The following is a 26912-nucleotide window of genomic DNA, read 5'->3' as shown; positions in this document are numbered from 1 at the left end:
TTCAATGAAACCCCAGGAAGATCTCAGGGAAAAATGTCAATGAAATATTTTTTTTTTCCGTTTTCACCTACACTTTCCAAGGGAAAAAAAATCCCTAAAAGCCTTAGCCTTCCTAGAAGGTTGGAGCCAGCCTTTTCTCTCCAGTGACAGCTTTGCAGGTGGGTACAGCATGGGCAGCAGCTATGAATCCGCTGGCACTGCAAGCAGCCCCTTGCTTGGGGGAGAGGGAAGAACCATCTTCCATGGCCTCATCCATCACCCACAGTTCTTCAGATCTCAGGATCTCAAAGCCGTTCCATTAATGCAGACTTGCACGGGGCACCATGATCCCCATCTCCAACAGGGAAACTGAGGGACAGGGGAGGTGACTTGGCCGCACTCCAATAGTGAGGTAGCAGCAAGGCCGGGAATGCAAACCAGCCCTCCTGAGTGTCAGGCACTGCCTCAACCACAGGCTGACCTTCCCCTCAAAGTCAGGGGCTTGGATCTCATAGGCAGCTTGGCCTGTGATGTACAGACCCTCTCCCAACAGGAGATAGCCATTGCTGGAACCCAGCTATGGAATATCCCCTCCTAGCTGCTTCTGCCCAGTGGGGATGAAGCCAAAGGCCTGAGGGAGGAGCTACCTCCTGTGCATTGAATCTGAGCACCCTAGTTCCTGTCTGCAGGCTAATCACTGGGGACTGGTTATTGCCATGGGGAATCTACATACCAAGGATTGAACCCAGCCCCCTAAGTCACTGTTGGAAAGGGAGCCAAGCAGTCTGGCTGCTTCCCTAGGACTTCTGACCTCCAGCTTACCATCCCTAGGGCTCCAGCTAGGTCTCTGTGCTGCTCCCATCATCATGTGTCCAAGCCCCTTTCCGGGCTGGGAATAGAGCTTATGGCCCTGGCAGCCATCCTGGAGAGCTTGGCCTGTATCCTGAGCACTGAGGATGGAGTTCCAGACACACCCCAAACACTGGGGGTTCACTTATGGGCCTGAGTGGTCAGGGCTAGCTGGGCATTAGCGGAGAACATGGGCTGGGAAGGGGATGTTCTTGGGAAGTCTCAGTGGATTTCTCAGGGTCAGAGCTGTCAGTTGGTAGAGGAGTGCAGCCCCTTCCAGAGCCACAGGGTCTGCACTGGGAAATACTGGTTAGTCCAGGGCTGGCTCTGGGACCTGCTGACAAATCTTCCCCCCATGCTTGACCTTGTGCTAATCAAACACATTCAGGGCAACGACGTGAGGGGTCAGGTATCACCCACTGATTTGCTGTCACTGTGTTGAAGGCAGGAGGGCAGGTTGGAGGCACAGATTTGCAGTGACGCCCCTGCCCTAGTACGCCAGGCCTTGGACATCATCGTAATCGCTGCCTTCCGAGTCGTCTCTCCCAGGCTCACAGCTCCCCAACGGCTGGGAGAGAGCCGGCCACTCTGAAATAACGGATCCCGTCAACTCCCATAGTTCATCCCTGCCTCCTTCCATTCCCACAGCCACCTCTCATCCTTCCCTCCCTCCCTCCCCACAGCCACCTCTCATCCCTCCCTCCTACCTCCCCACAGCCACCTCTCATCCCTCCCTCCTTCCCTCCCCAAAGCCACCTCTCATCCCTCCCTCCTTCAATACCCACAGCCACCTCTCATCCCTCCCTTCTACCTCCCCACAGCCACCTCTCATCCCTCCCTCCTACCTCCCCACAGCTACATTTCATCCCTCCCTCCTTCTATCCCCATAGCTACCTCTCATTCCTCCCTCCCTCCACACTCACAGCCACCTCTCATCTCTCCCTGCCTCCCTCCCTCCCAAAGCCACCTCTCATTCCTCCCTCCTCCCTCCCCACAGCTACCTCTCATCCCTCCCTCCTCCATCCCCACAGCCACTTCTCATCCCTCCTTCCCTGCATCCCCACTGCTACCTCTCATCCCTCCCTCCTCCATCCCCAGAGCCACCTCCCATCCTTCCCTTCCTGCATCTCCACATCCACCTCTCATTCCTCCCTCCCTCCCTCCTCCCAGCCACCTCTCATCCCTCCATCCCTGCATCCCCAGAGCCATCTCTCATCCCTCCCTCCCCACAGCCACCTCTCATCCCTGCCTCCTCCATCCCCACAGCCATCTCTCACCCCTCCCTCCCTTCACTCCGAGTCACCTCTCATCCTTCCCTCCCTCTATCCCCACAGCCACCTCACATCCCTCCCTCCATCCATCCCCACAGCCACCTCTCATCCTTCCCTACCTCCCCACAGCCACCTCTCATCCTTCCCTCCTCCATTCCCACAGCTTCCTCCCAACCCTCTCTCCCTCTGTCCCTCCCCACAGCCACCTCTCGTCCCTCCTTCCCTCCACTCCCACAGCCACCTCTCATCCCTCCTTCCCTCCACCCCCACAGCCACTTCTCCTCCCTCTCTCTATCCCCTCAGCCCCCTCTCAGCCCTCCTTCCCTCCACCCCCACAACCACCTCTCCTCCCTCCCTCTATCCCCACAGCCACATCTCATTCCTCCCTATATCCCCACAGCCACCAATCATCCCTGCTTCCTTGCATCCCCACAGCCACCTCTCATCCTTCCCGCTCTCCCCACAGCCACCTCTCATCCCTCCCTCCCTCCACTCCCACAACCACCTCTCATCCTCCCTCCTTCCCTCCCTCCCCACAACCACCTCTCACCCCTCCCTCCATCCCCATAGTCATGCATCTCTCCCTCCCTTGGTTACTCACTCTCTCTCTCTTTTTCCATCTCCCATCCCCCATTGATCTCTAGCCATTCCCTTTCCCATTCCCCTTTTACAGTCTCTTTCTCTGTCTTTCTGAGTGGACTGTAACCTGATCTGAATCAGTTTATCTCCCATGAGCCCCCATAATTAGGCTCAGCACTGTTGGGAACACAGGGCCACTGCCTGCTCCCCAAGCAGTAGGTCTGCAGCTCCCTCCCCATGCTCCCTCCATTCTCTGCTCTCCTCACCCGGCATGTTCCCCGGCTGGTCTCCCTGGTGTGCTGTGCTGTGGAAGTTTTCATACCATTCTCCGGATGAGGTGCTGGAGCTGTCGGCTCCATCGGGCCCTGCTGGAGACAACCCCGGACATGCTCACCCTTCTGGTGCAGAAGGTGAGGAGCATTTCCAGGCTCCTGTTAGGGGAGATGGAGTGACTATCCATACTGGGAATCCAGCAGGAAGGGGACAAAGGTTGCCTCCCATCAGCTATCTCAGTCCAGACCAGGTCATCAGCCCTGATATCCCCAGAGACGAGGTTCCCCGCCCCGCAGGTCAGGGCATTGTCAGAGACTTAATGGCCCATGGATGACCTTTCCCTGTCCCACCGATGCACAGAGAAAAGACTGGAGGGTCCATGGAGGCCTTACTCTGTGGAGATTGTGAGGGATGGCCAGGGCCCAGCGCACTTGGAGGCCTTGCTGGGCAGGTTGGGGCAGAATCATTGCTCCTGGGATGATTTTCCCTTCCAAAAACACAAGGGGTTGGATTCTCCAGCCTTGAACCTTGGGTCCAGCCCAGACTTCCCTCCCCTTCCCTCTCCTGGGGCAGGAGAGGACGTGCTGGGAGGTTGCTCCTCAAGGGCCAATGCTCAGAGATGGTCCCACCGGCCATCAGAGCCAGCGGGTGCTGGTCCATCTTGCTAACCTTGGAAGGAGAGCTGGGAGCCGCTGTTGCCATGGGGAGGAGGTGCTGGCATTAAGAAGCAGCTGGTGGGAGGAGGGGCTGGGTTGCCCCACTGTTGCTGCCTGGTGTTGCCGCTATTGTAGTAGTTGTCCTCTGAGGATGAGCTGGACTCAGCAGGGGGCTCTGCAAGAGAAGTGGCCTCTCCGTCAGCGCAGCCTTCTACCAGCCAGTGCTGGCAATGCCCGAGCCTGCCCCACCCAGAAGGGCTACAAATCTACAGAGAATCCCTTGGCTAGATGGAGGGTTTGCAGCACTGCCTGATCTAGCCCCAGTGCCAGGGGTGTGGGGAGAGCTGGGAAATGGCCTACCCTTGCTCTGCCCCAGTGAGGGCCTATCAGCACAAACTCTGCTCCACCCCATGTGCTGGAATAGACAGACAGATGGGGACTGAGGACAGATAGGCGAACACCAGGGGAGCTGGGGCTTTGGGCCCCCGTTCCTGGTACTGTGCTTCCCATCTCTGTCACTCGCCCAGTCATTAGCACCAGCTCTCACCCTCGTAGGGCCTTTGCTGTGGCTGGCCCCAGGGCTGCGGGCCCTCATTCAGCACCTCCTGGCCAGGTGCTGGGGGGAAGCCGCCCGCGGGGAGGGTCTCGTCCGCTGCTCGGTGCCGAAGCGAATCTGCAACCAGAGGCAAAGGGTTCCAGCAAACCTTGCCTGGCCCAGCATCACAGCAGGGTGAGCTGGCAGATCACCACTAACAGTACCCCTTGACCTGACCTCCCCCAGTTCCCCTCGACCCCAGCCAACCCCATACTCCCTGATCCCTGGAGCCCCTCTGAGCCCAATCAACCCCTGTACCCACTGACCCCGCAATCCTCCTGACTCCAACCAACCCCTGTGACCGCTACCCACCCACCCCCGGATCCCTCTCTGACCCGACCCCCATACATCCCTGTCCCCAATCCTTGTTAGTCAGGATTGAGGGGCTCTGGGGGAGCTGTGGGGTGGAGATCCCAAGGCTGGGGCAGAAGGGCTGTGGATCAGGATGGAAGCGCACTGGCAGAGCTGTGGAGTGGGTATCTCAGGGCTGGGACAGCAGGGGCTGCAGGTCAGGATGGGGAAGCATTGGCAGATCTGGGGGGTGGGGGGAAGCCCAGGGCTGGAGCAGCGGTGCCTGCGGGTTGGGATGGGGGGCATTGGCAGAGCTGTGTGTGCGGAGGCAGCCCGTCTAGTACAGGGCAGTGTGAGGGAAGGCAGGGCCCCGTGGGGAGGCAGAAGCCCCAGGCTGCGAAGAGCCCTCATGGTGCAGGTGGGGGGGTCGCTCACTGTAGAAGGTGGAGAGTGCCACAGGTGGCTTGCTGCTGAAATCATAGTGTTCATAGTCGGAATCGGAGTCCTCGGAGCCAGGAGCAGGCACGGCCAGCGGCTCTGCTAGGGGGGCATGAAAGGAATGGTTACCAGGGGACCTGTCTGGACCAGGGCTTGCCAAGTGTGGGGCAGTGCCTGCCTGCCCTCCTAGAACCCCCTGGGGCCACACAGCCATTGCTCCCAGCGCAGAGCCCTCAGTGCCTTCGGGTGTAATGGAGCAACTGGGAACAGTGCTGGGATGGGGCCGGTGCCATGTAAGCAGTCAGCTCTCCTGGCCCACCAGCAAGTGCCCCATGGACCAAGGATCGGGAGCCTGTGAGTCGAATACTCAGCCAGGATGGGAGACGGTGGCCAGGAAATAGGGTGACCAGATGTCTGATTTTCAACCAGGTGACCTTGGTGGCTCTGGTCAGCACTGCCAACTGGGCAGTTAAAAGCCCGGTTGGCAGTGCTAAGGCAGATTAGTCCCTACCTGTTCTGGGGCACTCTGCTGTGTCCCGGAAGCAGCCAGCAGGTCCGGCTCCTAAGCGGGGTGGCTACAGGGCTTCACGCACTGCCCGAGCACTGGCTCCGCACTCCCATTGGCTGGGAACTGGCCAATGGAAGTTGTAGGGGCGGTGCCTATGGATGAGAGCAGTGCGAGCTGTGAAGCCTCCTACTCTGCCCACCTGAGACCCGGATCTGCTGGTTGCTTCCAGGGCACAATGCAGTGCCCTAAGACAGGTAGGGACTAGCCTGCCTTAGCCCTGCTGTGCCCTGACCAGGAGCTGCCTGAGGTAAGCCCATGCCGCAATCCTGACACCTCCCAAACCCGGAGCCCCCTGCTGCACACGAGAGCCTGCACCCACAACCCAAAGCCCTCATCCACCCCCACACTCCAACCCTCTGCCCCAGCCCAGAGCCCCCCCTCACCCTGAACCCCTCATCCCTGGCCCCACCACATAGCCCTCACCCTCTCCTGCACCCCAAACCCCTGCCTCAACCCGCAGCCCCCTCCCACACTCCAAATCCCTCGGCCCCACCCTCCCAGCCTGGAGCCCCCTCCTGCAACCAAACTCCTCATCCTCTGCCCAACCCCAGAGCCAGCACCGCCCAGCACAGAGCCCTCACCCTCCCACATCCCAACTCCCTGCCCCATCCTGGAGCTCCATCCCATACCCTGAACCCCTCATTTCTGGCTCCACCCCAGAGCCCACACCCCCATTAAGAGCCCTCACCCCCTCCTTCACCTCAATCCCCTGCCCCAGCCCAGTGAAAGTGACTGAGGGTGGGGGAAGCCACCAAGCGAGGGGGAAATGTAATGCATGGGGGAGGGGCCTCAGGGAAGGGGCGGGGCTAGGGTGTTCAATTTTGTGCAATTAAAAAGTTGACAACCCTACCAGGAAGGGCTGAGAGGCAGGGAGCAGAGAGAGGTGTGGTGTAGGGGAGGGGCAGAGAAAGTCAGGTTGTAGGGGAGAATCAGGATGTGGGGTAGGCAGGGAGGGGTGTTGGGAGAGGAGCAGGGAGTATGGGAGGGGAAGGGGAGGCAGGCAGAGAAGCAGAGGGAGAGGGGCAGAGTGTATGGGAGGGTCTGCGAGGAGAGGGGAAGGTGGGGTGGGGGCAGAGAAGTAGGGTATGGAGGAGGTGGGGGGCAAAGAGGTTGGTTGTGGAGGAGGGGCAGTGGGGGCAGGCCAAGCAACAGCTGATACCTTCTGCTTTGGAGGGGGCTTTCCTGTAGTCATTGGCACCCCCTGCAGGCGTCTCTGGGCCCTGCGCACTATGATTCACCAGGACTGGGGTGGCTAATGAGGAAGAGGACACTGCGTGGGCTGCAAACAGAGAGGGAGAGAAAGGAGACGGGTTGCTCTGTGAGGCCATACAGGGCCTGGCACAGCCAGGCCAGGGCCCACCCTAGGCTGGGAGGTGATCCGCACTAGTCCTGCATGCCCCGCCAGTCCCATCTAGCCCTATGCTCTGGTGCTGGGCTCCAGGGCCGGCTCTAGCCATTTCACCGCCCCAAGCACGGCGGCACGCCGTGGGGAGCGCTCTGCCGCTCGCCGGTCCCGCAGCTCCAGTGGACCTCCCGCAGGCGTGCCTGCAGATGCTCCACCGGAGCCGTGGGACCAGCGGACTCTCCACAGGCATGCCTATGGGAGGTCCACCGGAGCCGTCTGCCGCCCTCCCGGCAACCGGCAGAGCGCCCCCTGTGGCATGCCGCTCCAAGCACGCGTTTGGCATGCTGGGGCCTGGAGCCGGCCCTGCTGGGCTCGCTCCCCCTTTCATGCTGCAGGCTGCCATTGCTCTGGGGAACTGTTCTGCAGAGCATGCGTGGCACCTTGCGAGCTGCCTGTGCATTCAGGGACAGGACAGCAACCACAGCGAACCAATCCTGAGCCCCTGAGTGGGTAACCAGGGCCAGATCCTGGTGTAGATCAGAGCAGCTCCACTGATTCCAATGGAGCTACAGCCAATTGACACCAGTGCATGGACACCAATGGAGTTATGACCGATTGACACCAACGAGGGATCTGGCCCTGTTTCTGTCACCCCATTGCTAGGTACTGCCAATGGCCCCACCCTGGACCCGTGCTTTGGCCCACTGCAGCCCCCGTGATGTCACTCCCCCATGCAGAAGGGCCTGTCTGATGGCTCTTCACAGCAGGCCATGGCTCTGCCTGGCCCCGCAAGTGCCCAGTCTCACTCTGACAAAGCCCCAAGCAGCAAAGATACCGTGTTTCCTCCTCATCCTCAGAAGGGCGGCGGTGAAGGCCAGCACGGTGACCAAGAGGAGAAGGCCCAGGACGACACAGAGGAGGAGGAGAGTCCAGTTCGAGAGGGCCTTGGCTTCCCAGCACAGTGGCTCAGCTGTGTCTGGCAATGGGGTGGCGGGAGAGAGGGAGGGACAGACAGATGGACAGACAGACAGTCAGAGAGGCACACGACACAGGGGAACTGTCACTAGGGCCTGGCATAGGGCTCCATCCCTGCTGATGTCAGGGGTGTTCCCAGCATCGTGCAGGCCCCTAGCTTGGAAGCTCTCTGAGGCAGGCCATGGGCTGACTCATGAGCCCTTTCCTAGCTCCCCAAACTTGGCATGGGGGAGGTCACAGGGGGGTGGAAGGGCCAGCTCCTTGAAGCTCTCCCTGCAGCCCTGACCTTGCCGGCTCTGCCGTAGCGGGGGGAGGTCTCAGAGTGCATGCCGTGTAGGGCTCTGCCTGGGGTGGGGGTGCTGGGTGGGGCAGAACGCCTGGTGCCCTGACAGCAGGAACACAGGAGGAGCTCAAAGCCAAGTTCCCGGCTCTTGGGGGGGATCCTGCTGAGGGGACGGAGGCCTCTTTAGCTGTCCCCTCTGGGGAATGGGTGCCGCCAGAAGAAAGCTGCCCATGGTGCAATGATCCGGGAGAGGTATGCACTACAGGCAGGGCTGGCAAACATCCCCTCCTGCTCCAGTGGGGGAGAGCTTGCCTCGGATCCGGAGAGAGGCACTGCAGGAGGGCGGGGAGGGTCTGCCCCCCAGACACTCACTTCTCCTGGAGTCTGGAGTCGTCATCTGCGTGGGGAGCACGTCAGACATGTTCAGCAAGCCCAGTGAGCCTGGGGGCACCACAGACAGAGGGAGAAGAACAGTCAGCAAGCTGGAGGGCCAGACCCATTCTGGGGTGGAGACCCTCCCCTCTCTCATCACCTCACCCGTACCCTGGATCGCCTCCTTCCCTCCCCTCTCCTACCACCCTGCTCATGTCCCCTGGATCACCCCCCACATCCACCTCTTTTGCCCCGTCCTACTGCCCCATCCATCCCCTCTATCGCCCCTCATGTCTGCTTTCTTCTCCCTTTCCTGCTGCGCCGCTGGCATACGTATGGACATGTCTCCCTCTCGGTCTCAAAGATTACAATGCAATGTGACTCTGTTCTTTCTAGCTCAAGCCTTAGCAGTGTGTGTTTTTTTTCTCCTGAGAGTTGCTGGTTCGATCCCTGCTTGGGCCTGTCTGGGTGGGAGTTCAGTATGTGATGAGGCAGCATTACCGTTGCAGATCACGCCGGCAGCCTGGGACTGGTGGCACAGATTAGAGTTGTTGTAGTGCCATTGGCACCAGGACAGTGAGGCCTCGGTCCCTGAGCACAGGTAGCTCATCCTGCCCTCTTGTGTGTAGTTGAAGCTCAGCTTCTTGCCAGAGGGGCTGCACCCCAACCACCGGCACAGCACGCCCATCTCCTCCTCATACCAGATCCCGTCGCACACCGTGTTCCACACGCCCCGGTAATAAACTTCTACGCGGCCGGCGCAGGCATCCTTGCCCCCCGACAGGCGCCACTTCTGGTGCTCTGTGCGGGAATGGGGAGGGGCAGCAGGTCAGCAAAGAGGGAACAGCCTGGGGTCCCCACTCTGATGCAACACAGACATTAAGTTGCTGCCCACGATGGAAGTTTAGACCCTGCTACATCTGGAGCCTGCTGGAGGCAGGAGGGATTTACCTCTTCCCCAAGCTGCCAGAGTCTAATTTCACTGCCCATCCCAGACAGAGAGAGACAGGAACAATCCACCAGATAGATGGACATACAGGAGTGCTGTAGTGGGCAGACAGAGAGGCCCTCTCCACTGGATGGACAAACACACAAGAGTATTCTGACAGACAGACAGGAGCTCTCCAATGGACACACAGATAGACAGGAGCATTCTACCATACAGACAGACAGACAAGAGCTCTCCAGTGGATTGACAGACAGACAGGAGCACTCCTTCAGATGGACATGTGGACAGACTGATGCTCTCCATCAGACAGACAGGAATCCTCCACTGGACAGAGATGGACAGTAATGTTCCACCAGACAGACAGAAGGACAAGTGCACTCTTCCGGATAGAGGAACAGACCTGAGCACACCACACCAGCATCTTCCTTGTGGCCGCAGTCATGGCTCCTCTTAGCCGGACAGTCCCACAGTTGGGATTCGTTCCCAGCACAGCTCACCTCATCCAGGTGGATGGGTCCCATCCCTTTGTGGAAGGAGGAGGCCACTGGAGCCTGGATGGCCCAGCCGCATTTCAGCTGCTGACATACCACCCCGGCATCATCCAGGTCCCAGGCGTCGTCACACACTGTGCCCCATACACCGTCCGCCTCGACTTCCACACGGCCCTCACAGCAACTTCCCCCGCCAACCAGGCGCACAGAATGGGAACCTGGCAGAGAGGGCAAAGTGGGAGTGAGCACAGCTCAGAGAGGGGTTCTGGGAATGGCAGAGAGAGAGATAGGCACAGAGAAGGAGAAAGAGAAAGGATGGATGGATGGATGAAGAGGTGTGTATAGAGGATGGATCTGCTCTCAGTGGATCATAGGTTATGTATGGGGATGGATGGATGGAGCTGGTGTCAATAGATGGATGGATGGAGCTGGTGTCAATGAATGCGGAGGTGGATGGATGGATCCAGGGAGCTGGTTTCAGTGAATGGGTGGATGGATCTGGTCTCAGCTCCATCAGCCATTTAATTATATATCAGGAGCGTAGCATTCAGGGGCACTCACCTCACTCATGCTGCAATGGAGCTCACAGGCGGAAGGACCTGCTGGCCCCCTCAATTTTCTAACCTGAAAGGTGTGGAGGGGCAAGACTCCCTCATGGGCCAGAAACCGGCAGCTAGGAGGGCTGGGGTTTGGCCAATGGGCAGGGAGAGATGGACTGGCCTCACCATGGAGTATGGATGGCTGATGGGGATAGGGCAGCAGCAGTGAGAGGAGAGCAGCCAGCATGCATGGATGGTTTCCCATTGGAAGCTGCTGATGGCTAACCGGGGCTCTGCAAGACACGGGATGGATCTGTTTCTTACCTGTGCAGGTGACGCTGGCCAGCTTCCCTTTACAGCACAGCTCTGACACATTGCACTGCTTCCAAGTGCTCTCCAGACCCGCACAGTGGATGTGCAGGGAAGGGCAGAGGTTCTGAAAGGACAGAGTGGCTTCCTTTGTGGGTGTTGACCTGGGCGGGCACACAAGGCTGGGGGTGGGTTCAGCTGCTGTCTCCTTTGCCTCCCCACAGTGCAGCTGTCTGCAGACCACGTGGGAGGCCTCCTTGTCCCACATTTCCTGGCAGACTGGCATCCACCGCCCACGATGATGGACCTCCACGGCACCACTGCAGCGGCTGCTGCCATTCACCAAACGGACGGATCCCTCTCCTGAGGGGCCTGCAGGGCAGCACATGTTATTTCAGAGATAATCCATGGGATGGGCAAGATGGGTCAGAGCCATATGGGATCCTGCATAGCGGGGTGGCTGCCTATAATGGGGGGGGGACAGAGGGCTGGCTGCCCATAAAGGCATGGGGCAGCGCTCGGGGGGGCATAAAGGCTGGGTGTGAGGCAGTGCAAGGGGGAAGCCCATAAGGGCTGGGCGTGGAGCCCATAAGGGCCTGGTATGGGGCAGCGCTGTGGAAGCTGGTGCAAAAATCCCCAGCTCCGGCAGAGGGTGTTGGCTGGACTAAGCCACATGACTAACCCCGCACCCTTTACAAGCGATACTGAATTCTTTACAGGTGGGATAGGTGCACCACACGCTGCCGCCCACGCTGCTTCCTTCCTCTTCAACCCAAATGTCACAGATGAGTGCGTGAGCGCCCCACGGTGACCTCAAAAAAACAACTCTGAGCTACGCCTACAGGCCAGCTGGTCTCAGCAATGAGGAGACCCACCGAGGCACAAGGAGTGCTGGGTGGCTGTCATGCATAACCTGGGTACCCTCACCTCCCCGCTTTCCCTTAATATCAGGGGGGTCACTGTGCTACTGCATGTCCTAACTTGGGCACCCCCATCTCCCAGTGCTGCTGAAGCCGCTCACCCATCACAGCTTTTGCTCCATCTCCTCGCTATGATGGAGTCAGCAATCTCTCCTTTGGCAGACCCAGCCTGGGTGCTAGAGATCCAGGAGACTACAGAATCTTTGTGTCTATCACCTTGAGTAAGGACCCCGCCCCTTGTTGTCTGCTGCCCCAAGTCCTGTCCTTTCCATATGGAGAGGGACACACTGAACAAAAGGAGGCTTCCCCCAGCCTGCCCGCTGTGTCCTCACCTGGCTCTGCAGACGTGTTTCCATGTCCACTATGCGTGATGTTCCAGGGGATGGCAGAAGATGTTGCATTTGCCTGGACTGGAACAAACATGGAAACTATTAGAATGGGCTGGACAGACAGAATCAAGTGCGATAGAATAGATTGCTGCAAATGTGGAGCCAGTCTGAGGGTATACACAACCATAGTGCTTTAGAGTAAACACTCACTACGCCAGTGGGAGGGTTCTCCCGTCGCTATAGTTAATCCACCTACCGGAGAGGTGATAGCTGGGTTGATGGAAGAATTCTTCCATTGATCTAACGCTGTCTTAGCTATGTTGATGTATGTTTTCAGAGGCTGATCGTTTCTTTCTTGTTAGATGTGAAGGTCCCACACAACCAAACACATCAAGATCCGATAATACTGTGGCGGAATCCATCAGTCTGATGAGTCCCCTTTAGCTGAAGGTCTTGGAGGACATCTGAAGCCGTCAGATGAACATGGGGATCAGATCACCTGAGGAGCTCCTAAACTCCATAGAACTATGGATAAGCTCCCAAGCTCCACTAGAGCAGAGCTCTCTGAAGCTAATGAAGTCAGTCCTGGGCTATCCTTTAGCTTGGTAACGGGAGTTAGCTTGGTTAGGGCTCACCTCTGTGCATGTGTTGTAGGGAGTTGGTGAAAAAAACAACAAAGCCCAACTGAGGCTCTGAGCTGCTGGGAAAGTCACGGCAGTCGAATGGCACAGGCCGGGGTACAGGGGTAGTGACATGGCAACCAGCTCCCGGAAAAGACTCAGTCACTAAACGTCGGTCGATGTGGCTTCCCTGAGAAATGCTACAGCGAGCCCTGTGCTGACACAGCCCACACATCTACACCTCTGCCCTTGCGCTCCGATGGCACCAAGCCAGTGTAAATCAACGTAGTGCCATGGACTTCGCTAGAGCAGTCATGATTCACACCAGACGAGGACTTGGCATGGCATCCCTTTCCCCTTATAGCTCCCTCCAGCTGGGACAGCCTCCTCCTTTCCAATGCACCCAGCAGCCAAGGTCTCCTTCAAATCCCCCTTCCCAGTCCTCTCCCTTTGGCCCCATCCCTCACTCACCATCCTCCTCACTCCTCTCATCACCCTTTGACTGAGCTCCCGGTGTGATCTCACCATAAACAAACCTGTTCATGTGAATGGACAATGGGATTCCTCCCTATATCAGCTCTAGCAAACCTCCTGTCAACCCCCACATCTCAGACCAGGCTGTGGTACCCTTTATTCTCACTGAGCCATACCTTGGATGGCCCATTGACAACGTGTAGAACCAAGAGTGTCCCAGTGGGAGTAAGGGCATCAGGACCCAATCCTTTGCTTTGATATTCCATCCCTTCATTCCTCCATCCACTCCAACCATTTGAATTTTGTCCATTTCAGTTGTAAGCTTTCTGGAGTTGGGATCATGCCATGTCTGGAAAGGGCCTTGCACAGCAAGAAAGCAACATGAGGAATAACTGCAACTGTCAATATCCCATCAGCATAACAGCCCACTTTATGACGATGCAATGACAGACAATCTGGTAGAGTCTTTCCTTTTCAGACTATTTCCTGATCTGCAGAGCATCTCCTTGTTATCTGTTTTTGCTGCCCCACCTCTGATAGTGTCCACCTGCTCCTGTTTGTACTGCACCTACCACAATGGGTACCTGGTCTATGATTAGGGCCCCTATGTGCTGGTAACACAAATAATAATCAAAATAACAATAATTATAGCATGGAGGGAGGGGCCTTCTTAATCAGATGTGGGCAAATAATGGATTTTTTGATTTGCTGGAAATTCTGAATAATTGGGTGCAGGGGGTGGCGGGAAGGGAGTTGATTCAATTGGAACCAAAAATAAAAATATTCTGCAAATCGAAGTGTTCACACAGAACTATTTTTCATAGATTCATAGATTCCAAGGCCAGAGGAGACCACAATGATTATCTAGTCTGACCTCCTGTGTAATGCAGGCCAGAGAACTGCCCTAAAATAATTCCTAGAGCATTTAAAATAAAATAATAATAATAATAGTAATAATAATTAATAAAAATAATCCAATCTTGATTTACACAATGCCAGTTTGGGGTAGAATGAAATGTCTGCATCATTTACAAATGGTTTTGATATTTTTTCAAAAACATAAAATTAAAGGAAAGTTGGAAGAAAAAGTCATTTTGAACCACAAAATTGAAATGTTTCAATTTTCTCTGAATTTTTAAAACGTACTTTTTTCCTGACTGAAAACAATTTGGTGAAAATAACATGAACTCATGAAAGGTTTTGGAGTTACCGAATTTTCATTGTATGCCAGAAAAAGTTGCTGATGAATAATTTCACCCAGTTATGTTCCTGACCCCTGCTGGTCACCAGTGTGTGCCCTGGAGCATGAGGATGGAGACCCACTCCTCAAATCATTTCATCCTAGCAAGCAGCACTGCAGATGCTGTTCTGCCTCAGACAATCCTTCTGACAAACTGGGTTTAGACTTTAAAGGATGCAAAAGTACCAGGGAGATGAAGTAGTGGGTGAGCTCTGGGGTTTATGGGAAATAATCCATCTTCACACTGACTGGAAATCCAGTCCGTGCCTTCCTGTTTGGCATCTATTGCTATTACACTCAGTTTCCTGTGAAGGACTTCTCCCTGATTTCTAGCATTTTAATTATGTTCCTCTACCCCTTTCTCCCATCTCAATGCTCTGGCACTCTGTTTGTTTAAAAATCGGGGCCAAAGTTATCTTCCTTATTTCTAAATTGCATCCACATTCTGTAGCTTCATTTCCCTGCTTGTTCTCTCTGTTCAGGATGCCTCATTTTCTCTCCCACAATCTCAGAGTGAGAGCCTTCTTCTTTGCATCTGCTGCCAGCTTTCTTGTAACTCTCCACTGCATCATCTCTTAGCTGAAAGTGCTTCCTTCCCCCACCATACTAACGATAAAGGCTCTGGGAAACCAGCGCTCAGGACACTGAAAACCATTCTAAGGAACACTGTTATTAGAGAAGAAAGGATGGAATACGAGGATAAAAACCTTCCTTTCCCCATCTAGTCTGTCAGTTCTTCAGGGCAGGAACACAATGGTGATACAGAACACAAAAACTAACAGCAACGTATTATACAGCTTCCTGGCATCACGCAGTGAGTTTCCTGGCAGCAAGGCATGAACTGCATTCACTCAACAGCCCTGTATAGAACAAGAATCGTTCCTGCACAAATGCAGCCCGAGCGACCCAGGCGGAAATGATCATCTCTGAATCTTTGAGATTCCCGACCTCTCTGAGTTGACTCTGCAGCACGGAACAGAATCTGCTCCTGCCTCCAGGGAAAGGCTCTGCACTCAACAGGGGGTTGCGTGCACACACGGCAAAGGGGAGTGAGCACCAATACATCTCTGAGAATTAAAACAAAAGCAGGGCTCTCCTAGTGCCTCACCTCAGGGGGGAGAGGAGGACAAAGACGGCAGCGACTCGGGAAATTGTTCTGATTCCGCTGATGAGGAACCGAGACCTTGCATTGGCTTCGTCTGTCTGTGTCCCTTTGGGCAGAATTTGGAAATAGAGCGCACAACTATTCTTGGCCTTCTTTTTCTCCGCACGCCAGGCCTGACGATTCATTGCACACACAAGAATTTCCTGAATCCTCATAGCTGGGGACGACTGATCTCTCTTTTCAGCTCCACTTAGCTTATTCTGGGGGTACTGGGTCTTTCATTTTCTTTCCCTCCTTGTTATTCCCACCCGTAACAAGACTTTCCCTTGCTAGGACTTTCATCACGCAGAGATCTTTAAGAACGCAAATGCATAAAGTCCTTCCACGTGCTAAGATGAGTGTCATTATCCCCAGGCAGGAGGCCAGGTACAAGAACATAAACTCACTAATTAACTAACTGGTTAATAATTAAGAGAAGCCAAGACTGAGTGGTTAAGGCGCTTGATTACAACCCTGAAGGATGTGGGTTCGAGTCTCACTTGATCTCACTCCAAGAGGCCACCTCCGGTTCACCGAGCTGCAAAATGGGTGGTTGGCCCATTGGGTTAAGGCAGCCAAAGGTAATTGGATGTGATCACTCCTTTGTGTGTGAAATTGACATGCTTTAACTGGGTCAGGCTGATGAGCCATTGGCTCAGGGGAACTTTGACTGTGCCGTGAAGACAAGCGTGGAGAGGTTAAAGGCCCGTTCCAAAGCTCACTACAGTCAGTGGGAGCCTTTCCATTGACTCCAGCGAGCATAGGACCATCATTCCAAGGCCTGACTGCAAGCGAGCCTGACTCCCAAGCCTGGGCTTTCATTCAGACCATTCTGCTTCTCCTTGTGCTGAAAGGCGTCTCAGCAGAGTCTGAGGACTGAAGGAGCATTTGCACCAGCTGGGATCTGGCCCACTGACTCCCATGGAGTGACACAGCTTTGCATCAGCTGGGGATCTGGCCCACAGGACTGCAGACAGGTGCTACTCAGCATGAGTAAGTCTATGAGACGCTACCTGTTTTCTGTAGCTTAGCAGCACAGCCCAGAGTGGATCCTGTTTCCTGCTGACTTCCCTGCCCTCCCCCATATCACCTCAGTTCTCCAAAGCCTTCATCTCTCTGCACCTGCATCTCTGCATAACGGCCCCTCGAGCTCTGTGTGACAGATCAGCTAGGCACAGACAGTGGCTCCCTTTTGAGAGGAATCTACAGGAGCTGGAGCAGGGCCAGGCATAGAAAAACCACGGCTTGGCTTTGACCCATGATCAGATGTGGGAGGCGGGATGTGGACTAAACAGAGGTCCAGGGAATGGAAAAAAAGGGATCTTAATTCATTAATGTTCATGATGTGCTTGGATCTGATGACTGCCAGAGAAAAGTCAGCGAAATAGACACACACAGACGAACATCTGCAGGGGTGGACGTGTTTACAGCATATGCCCCATGGAGCTAACAGATCATTATCATCATTAGCCTCACATCTATAACCCTTTTCACTTAAGGCTAGTGTATTGCTTTGAGATTTTTGTATTATTATTATGATAATTTATTATTATTATTGCAGACGATTGAAAATTTTCCACCGAAATGTTTTTCAAATGGAAATCTTGGTTTCTGACTGATTAATTTGTGTGTGCATGGAAAGTCTCTGCTTTCCTTTTTTTAAAAAAAAAAATATTTTTTCATCAGAAAACTGTTATTTTTTGGCCGAAACCCATTTTTCCATTTTTTGACAAAAATCAAAGTTTTCCATGGGAAAATTTCATAGATTCGTAGACTCCAAGGCCAGAAGGGACCAATATGATGGTCTAGTCCGACCTCCTGTGTAACACAGGCCATAGAACTTCCCCAAAATCATTCCTAGAGCAGAGTTTTTAGCAAAACAACCAACCTAGACTAAAGAATTGTCAGTGCTGGAGAATCCACCATGACCCTTGGTAAATTGTTCCAATGGTTAATTACTCTCACTGTTAAAAATTAACATCTTAGTTCTAGTCTCAATTTACCAAGCTTCAAATTCCAGCCATTGGACCGTGTTCTAGCTTTCTCTGCTAGACTGAAGAGTCTGTTATTAAATATTTGTTGTTATAGACTGTGATCAAGTCACCTGTTAACCTTCTCTTTGTTAAGTTAAATAGATTGAGCTCCTTGAATGTATCACTGTAAGGCATGTTTTTTAATCCTTAAATCATTCTCGTGGCTCTTCCCTGAACTGTCTCCAATTTTTCAACATCCTTCTTGAATTGTGGATACATGAACTGGGCACAGCATTCCAGCAGTGGTCACACCAGTACTAAGTACAAAGGTAAAATAACCTCTCCACTCCTCCTCATGATTTTTGGCTTATGGTGGCACTATCATCTCAAGCAGTTTAGAACGCTGTGAGCCAGATCCCTGGCCTTTTCTCTGTGCTGTTCAGACAAGGCAAAGAAGCCAGAACTTGCCCTAAAGGAGAAGCTAGGAGAGTTATCTAGTGTGCTGAAACCCCCAGTGGCAAAGAACCACCTGCTCCACAATTCAGGGGCAAATAGGGGTCTTACTTAGGGTGGGAGGGAGTAGGGCCAGGAGCATCTGTAGAAGTTGACTCTTATGGGTGAGCACACAGAGGTTCAGAGATTAAATGACTTGCTCAAGGACTCATAGAGATTAGTGGCAGAGTTCAGAATCAAGAACTCTGGATATCCAGTCCCTGTTCGATATGCCAGACCAGCAACTCTAAATTAAATTTTTTTTTTGGGAGGTCGGCATCTGTGACCCACCAAACAGCTGAAAATTAATCCGTGTTTCAAAAGTGATTGTGACTTGGATTTTAACCAAACCATAGGTGCAGCATGGCCAATGCAAGTGTTCAAAAATTAACACCTCCCCACACACATCATGAAATTGGCATAAAAATCATGAGATTCAAAAAAAAATCCATTTTAGGTTCTCTAGATTTGCTATCTCATTTATTAATTTTTGGTCACATTTTCAAGCTTTTCTCCTCAACTGTGAGCATTAGCAACTTATTTTGGAATGAAAGCTGAGATTCTCCCCAAATAACATGACTCTAGGAGCTCAGAGTTGAAGAAAAACAACTAATTTTGCAAGACTGGCAATCAAATCATGAGAACTGACAACCTCACTAGAACCATAGAGTTTAAGGCCAGAAGGGACCACCAGATTATCTAGTCTGTCCTCCTGTGGATCACAAGCCACCATCACCCCTACCACTTGCACATTAAACCCAGCAACTGGAATTGGACCAAAGTCTTACAGCTCACCGGAGACTAGACTGTTATGTGCCACAGGCAGAGAATAGGAAGGACCAAGGTGCCCCAGTGTCCAAGGCCCCCGCAGTGGCAGGGAAATGATGAAGTGAGATACACCCAGATAATCCTGGCAAGTGACCCCCACCCACGTGTTGCAGAAGAAGTTGAAATCTCCACATCACTGCCAATCTGACCTGGAGGAAGACTCATTCCCAAACCCACAGGTGGTGATCAGTCAGACCCTGAGCACATGAGCAAGCACGAGCCAGCCATGCACTTGAGAGAGAGAATGGTAGGTGCCACAGCTCATATCTCTCTGAACCCAACGTTCCATCTCCAGCTATGACCATCCCAAATGCTTCAGAGGAAGGAGATACAAAACCTTCCAGAACACACTGTGGTGGGATCCTTTCTGTCCCCTGTAGGTGGCTGGCTGAAACCCTGAAGCATGAGTTTTAGTAGGAAAAGACATAAACTGAAGTGAGAGCCGGAGCTCTGGAGCCCAGTCCCCTCAACCACAGGCAACCCTGTCAAACAATCACACTCATACATTAGGCCATCTCTCTCTTAAAATGAATTAAGAGGTTTGCCCCCACAACTCCAATGGGGAGGCTGTTCCGAACAATACCCCTCTGATGGTCAGAAACCTTCTAAATTCTGGCCTGAATTTATTCATGTCGACGAGGCACATTGGGTCAGATCCTCTGTTGTGGTGTTGATATGCATAGCTCTGTTGAAGTTGGTGAAAACCATCTGAGGATCTGACCTTACATATATTCGTTAGGTTGTCAATTCCTTTCACTTAAATGCCACTAGAGATGTTGGGGAAGGGGGAATCCATGGATGACTTTCTTCCGTCTTTCATCGAACTGTTGAAAATTTCCAAGCAGGGACAGTGTCTCCATTTTCCGACCAGCACTCATCCATCTTTTGTCAAAATCAGAATTTTCCACTCAGTTCTAGCCCCAACCCAGTTAGGATGGACCATGACCCACTTCCGGAGGGTGTCTCACAGGCGGAGAACCTCTGCATCTGGTGGTAAGCTGCCCTGGCATGCAGATAGCTACACTTGGACCATCACTATATAGACTAGGTGTTGGGGTTCCTTGCATTTTCTCTGCTCTACTGCCCTGTGTAATAAAAGTGATCAAATAACTGACACGCCACAGGCCCTGATCCCACAAACACTTAGGTATGGGCTTCACATTAAACATGGGACAACTCACAAGCTTAAAGTTAAGCGAGTGCCTAAGTGTTTGCAGAATTGGTGCCTGGTTCGTTGTGACTGAATTGCCCTTCATGCTCAGAGTGTGTTTGCCAGGGGGAGGACAAAGAAAACAGGTATTTAGGTTCCTAATTCGCATCAACCAAACTCCCAAGGTATTTAGGGGCCTCATCTTCCGCTGGTGTGCATCAGCTTTCTTTGGTTTACACCAGCTGCAGCTCTGGCCCACGCAGGCAAAGCCACATGGAGGGGCTCCAATAACCCAGCATGGGGGCTGCATGGATTGCATCCACACAAGGCAATTTGTGCACCAGGCTACAGACACATTCTGGAACCACACTGGAGCCCCTGCTGGGAAGCAGAGTGAGACTCTCCAGTGAGTTCAGTTTAGTCCTCCTCCTCGGGGAATCACAAGCACTAACCCAGTGAGTCACTCATCAGGGAGAGTGGCTACAATAACCCAGTGACACAAACATGTCAGTAAGCGATGCAAGCTCCTCGTGCCACCGCAGCCAGGGCTGAAGAGTGAACTGGGCAGCCAGGCGCCCCTCATTTAAAACGCCCTCGGGTGACAGTCCCAAATGGGGTAGTGGCACAGTCCTGTGTAGCCTGGCCCCCCTGTTCAGGGACATTGTCTTAGATATGGGCTAATGACGCGATAAGAGTTTGGAAGGATGGACAAGGGGTCCCGTGGATGGGAGATGAGGGAGTGGGAGAGATTGCTTCCAGAAGTCAGCTGTGCTAAGACAAGGAGTTACGGCCTGCCATTGAGAAAGGAGACATTGCAGCTACGGCTATAAAAGCAAAACAGACTTTAGAATGGTGAGGTCAGCTGGGCAGTGCAACTAACCAGCTGACCAAGCACAGAGGGGGTTACCCCAGTGGCCCACATCAGTCAGAGACTGCCTAGGTTATCCACTCCCTCCTCTGACTCCCATCCTACCCAGCATCAGGTGCAAAGACCCAGCTCTGTCTGCCGACGGGTTTCCAGGAGGAGAGGCATTTCGGACATGGATCCAGGGGGGTATAATCAGTGTCACATTTGCTCCTCACACAAAAGGACCAGAACCTGTGGCAACAACCTCTGTGCCCTGCAGCAATATTAATGTAGTCGACCACCATGGGACACCTGGGGTTCCCATTCCCTGCCCCCACACAGAGAGACATCATGGTCTCTGACCTATACTTCTGGCTGCCCCTCTCCCTGGCTACTCCTGGACTCTGGATCTCTGACCCCCTGCTGCTTGGCTCCATGGATCCCATCCTGTCACCCAGTTAATTCCCCCTTGTTGGGAGAGCTGCCGAGCAACAGGTAGCTGCTGGCAGGTCCCAGCTGGTCAGGGAGCCAGAAAACAAAATGCCGGGTGCATGGCTGCAACAAAATGGCCGACAGCACAGAGGAAATGCTGAACTCCAGAATCCCCAAGGCCGGGCTGAGAAGGACAGGGCAGCTCACACCTCGCAGAGCTATTTTTTCAGGCTCTCGGTACACTCAGGTAAAGCCTTCATATGCCGTTTCTTTTCTCCAGAGCCATCCAGTCTTTAGTTCTGACTTAAGCTGTTGCCAGTAGCCTCAGATGACAGAGCAGTGGAGGGGATCAATCACCAGCCATAGAGAATCCCAAGAGATACTGTCAAGCAAGGAAACTGACTGGCAAAAGCAGACTGATAGAAGAACTAAAAGGATACCAGACAGTAATGTCCATCTGTGCAGTAACTGTAGTGAGTACGTCACACTGCAAAAAACCCCAGCAGCCACAAGTCTCAGAGCTCAGGTCAACTGAGTTGGTCTCACGTTAGGGGGCTAAAAATTGCAGTGTAAATGTTCCACTTCGGGCTGCATCCCAGGCTTTGAGAACCTCCCTCCTCTCTGGGTTTCAGAGCCTGGATTCCAGCCCAAGCGGGAATGTCCACATGCCAATTTTTAGCCCTGAAGCATAATTCCAAATCAGTTGACCATGTAGTGTTGAGCCCTGTGAGCCTGAGTCAGTTGCCTCGGGTCTTTTTTTGCAGTGTAGACGTACCCTCAGGCAGGAATTTCAGCACTGGTGACACTCAGTTCCCATCGCTGGTGTTATTCTCATGACTTGAAGGGTTAGAAACACTCTTCTTTTTAAATGCCAGCCGTGATTCTGGAGCAATGGGGTGAATGCCGGGACAGCGGAACCCTGGGATGCAAGCAGGGGCTTTGGTTGTAACCAGGTGAGACGGGACCAAACACAGCAAAGCAAAAGCTAGGCTAGCGAGCAGGAAATTGCCTGCTGCAGGCGAGATCTGTTCGACTTTGCAGTTACCCCTCAAGCAAAGTTCAGTTCATACCAGCTGACGATCTGGCCCATAGACACAAAATTTCAAAAGCAGCCACTGACACTGAGTGCCCAGTGTAAGGCTGTGTCTTAGCCGCCATAGCTCCAAGGGTCGTCTGGGCTCAACAGTTCCAAACAACAGGCCTAAGAGGCGCCCAGCTGGGTGCCCAAAAACAGAGTATGTAGCAGCCACTTCTGCAGCTGTCAGAATCAGAGATGGAAGAGCCCTTGCGCACCTAATTATTAAATACACCGATGCCGACAGACTGTGCCCTTAGAAAATGGCAGGAGGATGCCCAGTTGCCTTTTGGTTTGCAGGCAGCTGCTCTAATTCGTGCCTGCAACTGATGGTGCATGAAAAACTGACAGCGCCACCAGCAAGGCTGGTTTTAAAAAATCAGGTCACTTCATCCATTTCTAGACAGCACAGGACTAGCCTCTGCTTCCCTGAGTGCTCTGTTCACTCCAATTATTCCAAGCAACAGGACTTCCCCCTGGGAGGCAATGCCACAGCTTAATAGATCTCATTGTTAACATCGCTTTATTTTAGGCTAAACACTCTTATCTCATTCCCTCTGGGTAAGCTATGCCCCTGGGGCCTTGTATCATTTTAGTTTTGTTTCCTTCACTCTAACCTTGCTGGCTTTCCCAGGATCTTTGTTGATATAACATATACCAACCGAGCATTTTATGGAGGGTTTTTAGCAGGGAGAAGACAGTCTGGCTGAGCTGCAGACTCTCTGCCTGTGAATGCTTTGATGTTTATCACTAGAAATTCTACGCTGTCTGAATTAATTATTCTACCTCCTCACTGCAGGGGATGTAGGTTGATGGCTAAAGTCAGGGTAATTCCACTGCGACGGGGAATGAAAGGGTTTTCTTTGGCCAGGGAAAGAACACAACGCAGAAGAATTGCCTGCCCATGCCCAGTGTCTGAAATGGAATGCACACAGCAAATCTGATCTGATACTTATCCCCTTATTACCACTCCATGTTACCCATGTCAGGATGGCCCAGGGCTTAGGCTACTAGCCTGTGACTTAAGAAACACTGGTTCAATTTCTTATTCTGCCACAAGCTCCCTCAATAACCTGGAATAGGTCACTTTGACTCTCCATTCCCCTCTGCAAAATGGGTACAATAGCACATCCCTACTTCCTGAGGTGTCTGTGGGAATAAATATATTAATGATAGTGAAGTATCCAGATGCTATGGTGATGAGAGCCATATATACATATTTAATCCACCTTCCCTGTAACTGTCATTAGGGTAACCAAACAGCAAATGTCAAAAATCAGGACAGGGGTGGGGGGTAATAGGAGCCTATATAAGAAAAAGACTCAAAAATTGGGACTGTCCCTATAAAATCGGGACATCTGGTCACCCTAACTGTCAGCCAGAGGAACACATTCAGCATTCAGCACCTTCTGTATAATATGGTGACATATTTCTGCTCTCGTGCTAAGATGGCACCAATGGACGGATTAGAGGGAACGTTTTCATAACGCAATCGTCAAGAACAGCAAGCTATTGCATGTAAAGGTCAAAGAAAAACTGGATCCCTGGTACAACTGTTGACTTCAAGAGGTTTCTATAACCTGCTGTTAATTTGAGAGATTGTGCAGAAAATGCATTATGTACTAACTGTATTCCAGAATGCAAGAGCCTTTCCATATAGACCAATATATATTGAAATATAGCTACATAGTATTGTTTTATAATATGATATTTGTTATTAGTCATTGTTTCTAAGCACTTTGAAGAGGATGTAATAAGGCTAAGGTCCATGGGAATTAGGTGCTTAAACACCATAAAAACCTAGCCCTGCGTGTTACCAAGTGTATGTTGTTAGGGATATAAAATGCATTTAAAAGATAGAATTAATCCTTCTCTTGCCAAATATAATACCCAACTCAACAACATCAATTACACAGAAACAGGAGAGGGTAGGTGATTTTTCTACAAATGACTAAAATGGACATCACGTCTGGCGTTAATCTCACGGTGTCATATTTAGTTTAATAATGATTTGAGGAAAGAGAGCAAGTATTATTGCTGCTAATCTTTTCCACAGCGCAGGAGTTTTATATGACGAATATCCCTGCCCCGAAGCGCTTATTAATCCAATTGTTGATGTATTGATTTTGTTAAATGAGTGATGCCATGTTTACATCGGGATACCTTCATCGAGTGCGCCAAAGTCAATAGGTCAGACATGGCCAGCAGGTTCTTACTCTGAGATGATTTCATGGAAACGGATGATCAGAAGAAAATAATGAGGGAAGTGTTGCCAGAACTGAGTCCTATTATTAGTTCTTAAATATCCGATCATAGCTTTGCTGAGACAGTATAACGAGCTTGATCCTTAGCAGGTGTAAATCAACACACTCAATGGAGTGAGATCAGTTTACACCGTAAGAGGATTTGGTCCCTTGAGACTTTACTGCATCAATAAAGCCATTGCAGGATAGTTAAGAAATAACAATAGGACTGGATTCTAGCAACAATTTCCCGCATTGTTTTCTTCTGAATGGTCTCCAGTGATTAAGTGATTAAGAATAAAGGACAGAACTCAACAGGCACATGGTGATCTGGGGTGGGGGTTAAAGTTGGGCTATTAATAATAATTAATTAATTGTGAATTCAGTGCTGGGAAAAGGCTCTAAATGGACAGTCCTGGAGACTGAATTTGTCTAGTTATGAAGGTTCAGGAAGGATGGCTGTAGAGACCAGCAATAGGGCTCAGTGCTGATCTTTAGGGCTATGGAAGTCCAGGCTTCTTTCCATCCTAGGTCTCTCCCTACTGACCGAGGGGGACAACCAGCAGCAGTTGTGATGGGGCAAGAGGGGAGTAGGTTGTGAAATGGAAATCGTCTCACTGAGAAGTCAGATGAGACTCTCCCTCTGCCCCCCGTCCAAAAAAAATAAATTTCATTTCACATAAAATCATCATCAACATTCATTTCCCAGGGCCCTGCCTGCAGATCACTTTAAGAGGAGACTGCTCTAAGAAAAGGCACCATGCCCCCAATTACACACAGGGCTGCAGCGAGCAGCCAAGAAACCGATTGAGAAATAAACAGGCCGTGGCAGCTGTCACAGTTACACAGGAAACAAACGGTACCACAATAATAGGTCAGTCAATAATAACAGTCAGAACAAGCGGATTTATATGCTGGTTGGGCGGAGATCTGTTTTGTATAAAGTGCCACACGCATTTGTGGGGCTGGGTGAACAATAAATGATGACGCTGGTGCTATATGGTGCTTTGATTAATTTAATTAGGGGCCAGATCCCCAGCTAGCGTAAATGGCCGTGGTGCCAGCTCTTCGATAGAGCTATGCTGATTTACATCAGCTGCGTGCCTGGCCCTTCATCTGGAAAACCCTTCATCCTCTCGGCCTGAAGGATGCCCAAAGGGACTGCAATGTGTGGGAGCAGGAAGGGCTTCCCTGAAGCAATCAGCTCTGCACTGGGACCCCCAGTAGAAATCGCTCAGGTGCCTTGTCCTCACTGGATTGCGCTACGGGGAAGGGGGGGGGCTGCTGTTCTAAGCTTAGGTGGTGTCTGGAGAAGAAAGGGCGATGGCTGTTCCCGGGGCTGCTCTGATATTGATAGGGAGACCCCCACAGCAGAGCATAGCACTAACGTAACACCTCTGCACCTTGCCCGAGTCCTCTGGAAAGTGTCCCTCTGCATAAGAACGGTCATTTCTAGAGCCACATCTCTCTGGCAATCCCCACTCCAAGCCTGTCCCTCTGCCCGGGTAACCATGCCCGGGCTCTTAGCCTCTCTGGCATGGCTCTACATTCAGTCTCACCTCCCTCTGTGCCAGACGGATCCCCCCCGTTTCACCTCAGGACCCCATGGTCACTCTTCCCTATCCCAGCTCTGTCTCCAGGAATGGGGGCGGGACAGGAGCTTATCTGGACTGGCTGCCCTACACGGGTCAGGGTTAAGTAACACGCTAAGCTGGGCTGGACAGCATTTCTGCAGGCGGGAGAGAACAGAACGTCCCCGACCAGGTCTCTTCCCTCCTACCAGCCCTTGCTGGGGTGTTTGCTGGGAAGGGATGAGAGGGCTGGCTCTGCAGCATGCCATGTGTCCTGGGAGGGGGCGGAGGGGATGAGGAAGTGGGTGAAGAAGAAGAGATGGGGCCTCGCATCTTGCCCACCTGACGGCAGCTTAGAGACCTTCTCCCCGCTGTGCCCATGATGTGGGAGAAGGGAAGACTTCAGTCCCCAGACCTAACCCAGCTGAGGGCCTGGTCCAGAGAGTGTGCAATGCAGAAGGCTGAGAGGAAGGGCTGGATCCTACAACAGTGCTTTGACTGGAGAGCTCGGCCGAGAGGCTCAACCCACGGGGATCCTGGCCCAGAGAGAAGGGAATGAAGGGGGGATGGAGAGAGGGCTGGGTACCTTGTCTGGGCGCCATCAGGAAAACAGCCAACAGGGATACCCACAGCATGTCCATCGCTGTCACTGGCACAGGCTGCAGCGTGATTGCATTGTAAGCTGGGAAGGGAGGGCCAAAACCAGACTCCTTCGCTCTCTCTCTATCTGCTGTGTGGCTCCCACACAAGAATCTCTCGCTCTTGTTTTCTGGCTTGTGGTTGCAGTCTCCAGGAAGCCAACTCAGCATCTC

At 52.6% G+C, this 26912-nt stretch overlaps 1 protein-coding gene across 1 annotated transcript; it reads right to left on the bottom strand.

Annotated features, from left to right (window-relative positions):
* Positions 1 to 23: 23 nt before the first annotated feature.
* On the bottom strand, positions 24 to 26912 carry CD6 (CD6 molecule). Its single transcript, XM_050956169.1, has 13 exons — positions 26687 to 26912; positions 12015 to 12092; positions 10778 to 11134; positions 9824 to 10132; positions 8976 to 9275; positions 8475 to 8543; positions 7680 to 7820; positions 6659 to 6778; positions 4929 to 5033; positions 4155 to 4280; positions 3621 to 3782; positions 2945 to 3046; positions 24 to 1416 (listed from the first exon to the last, which is right to left on the bottom strand). Exons 1-13 carry the CDS (start codon positions 26907 to 26909, stop codon positions 1319 to 1321), a joined length of 2190 nt encoding a protein of 729 aa, XP_050812126.1. The 5' UTR covers positions 26910 to 26912; the 3' UTR covers positions 24 to 1318.

The sequence above is a fragment of the Gopherus flavomarginatus genome, chromosome 5 (assembly GCF_025201925.1).
Source record: "Gopherus flavomarginatus isolate rGopFla2 chromosome 5, rGopFla2.mat.asm, whole genome shotgun sequence".
Taxonomy (NCBI): Eukaryota; Metazoa; Chordata; order Testudines; family Testudinidae; genus Gopherus; species Gopherus flavomarginatus.
Note: the sequence above shows the minus strand (reverse complement) of the source record. Positions and strands in the feature narration are given on the sequence as shown.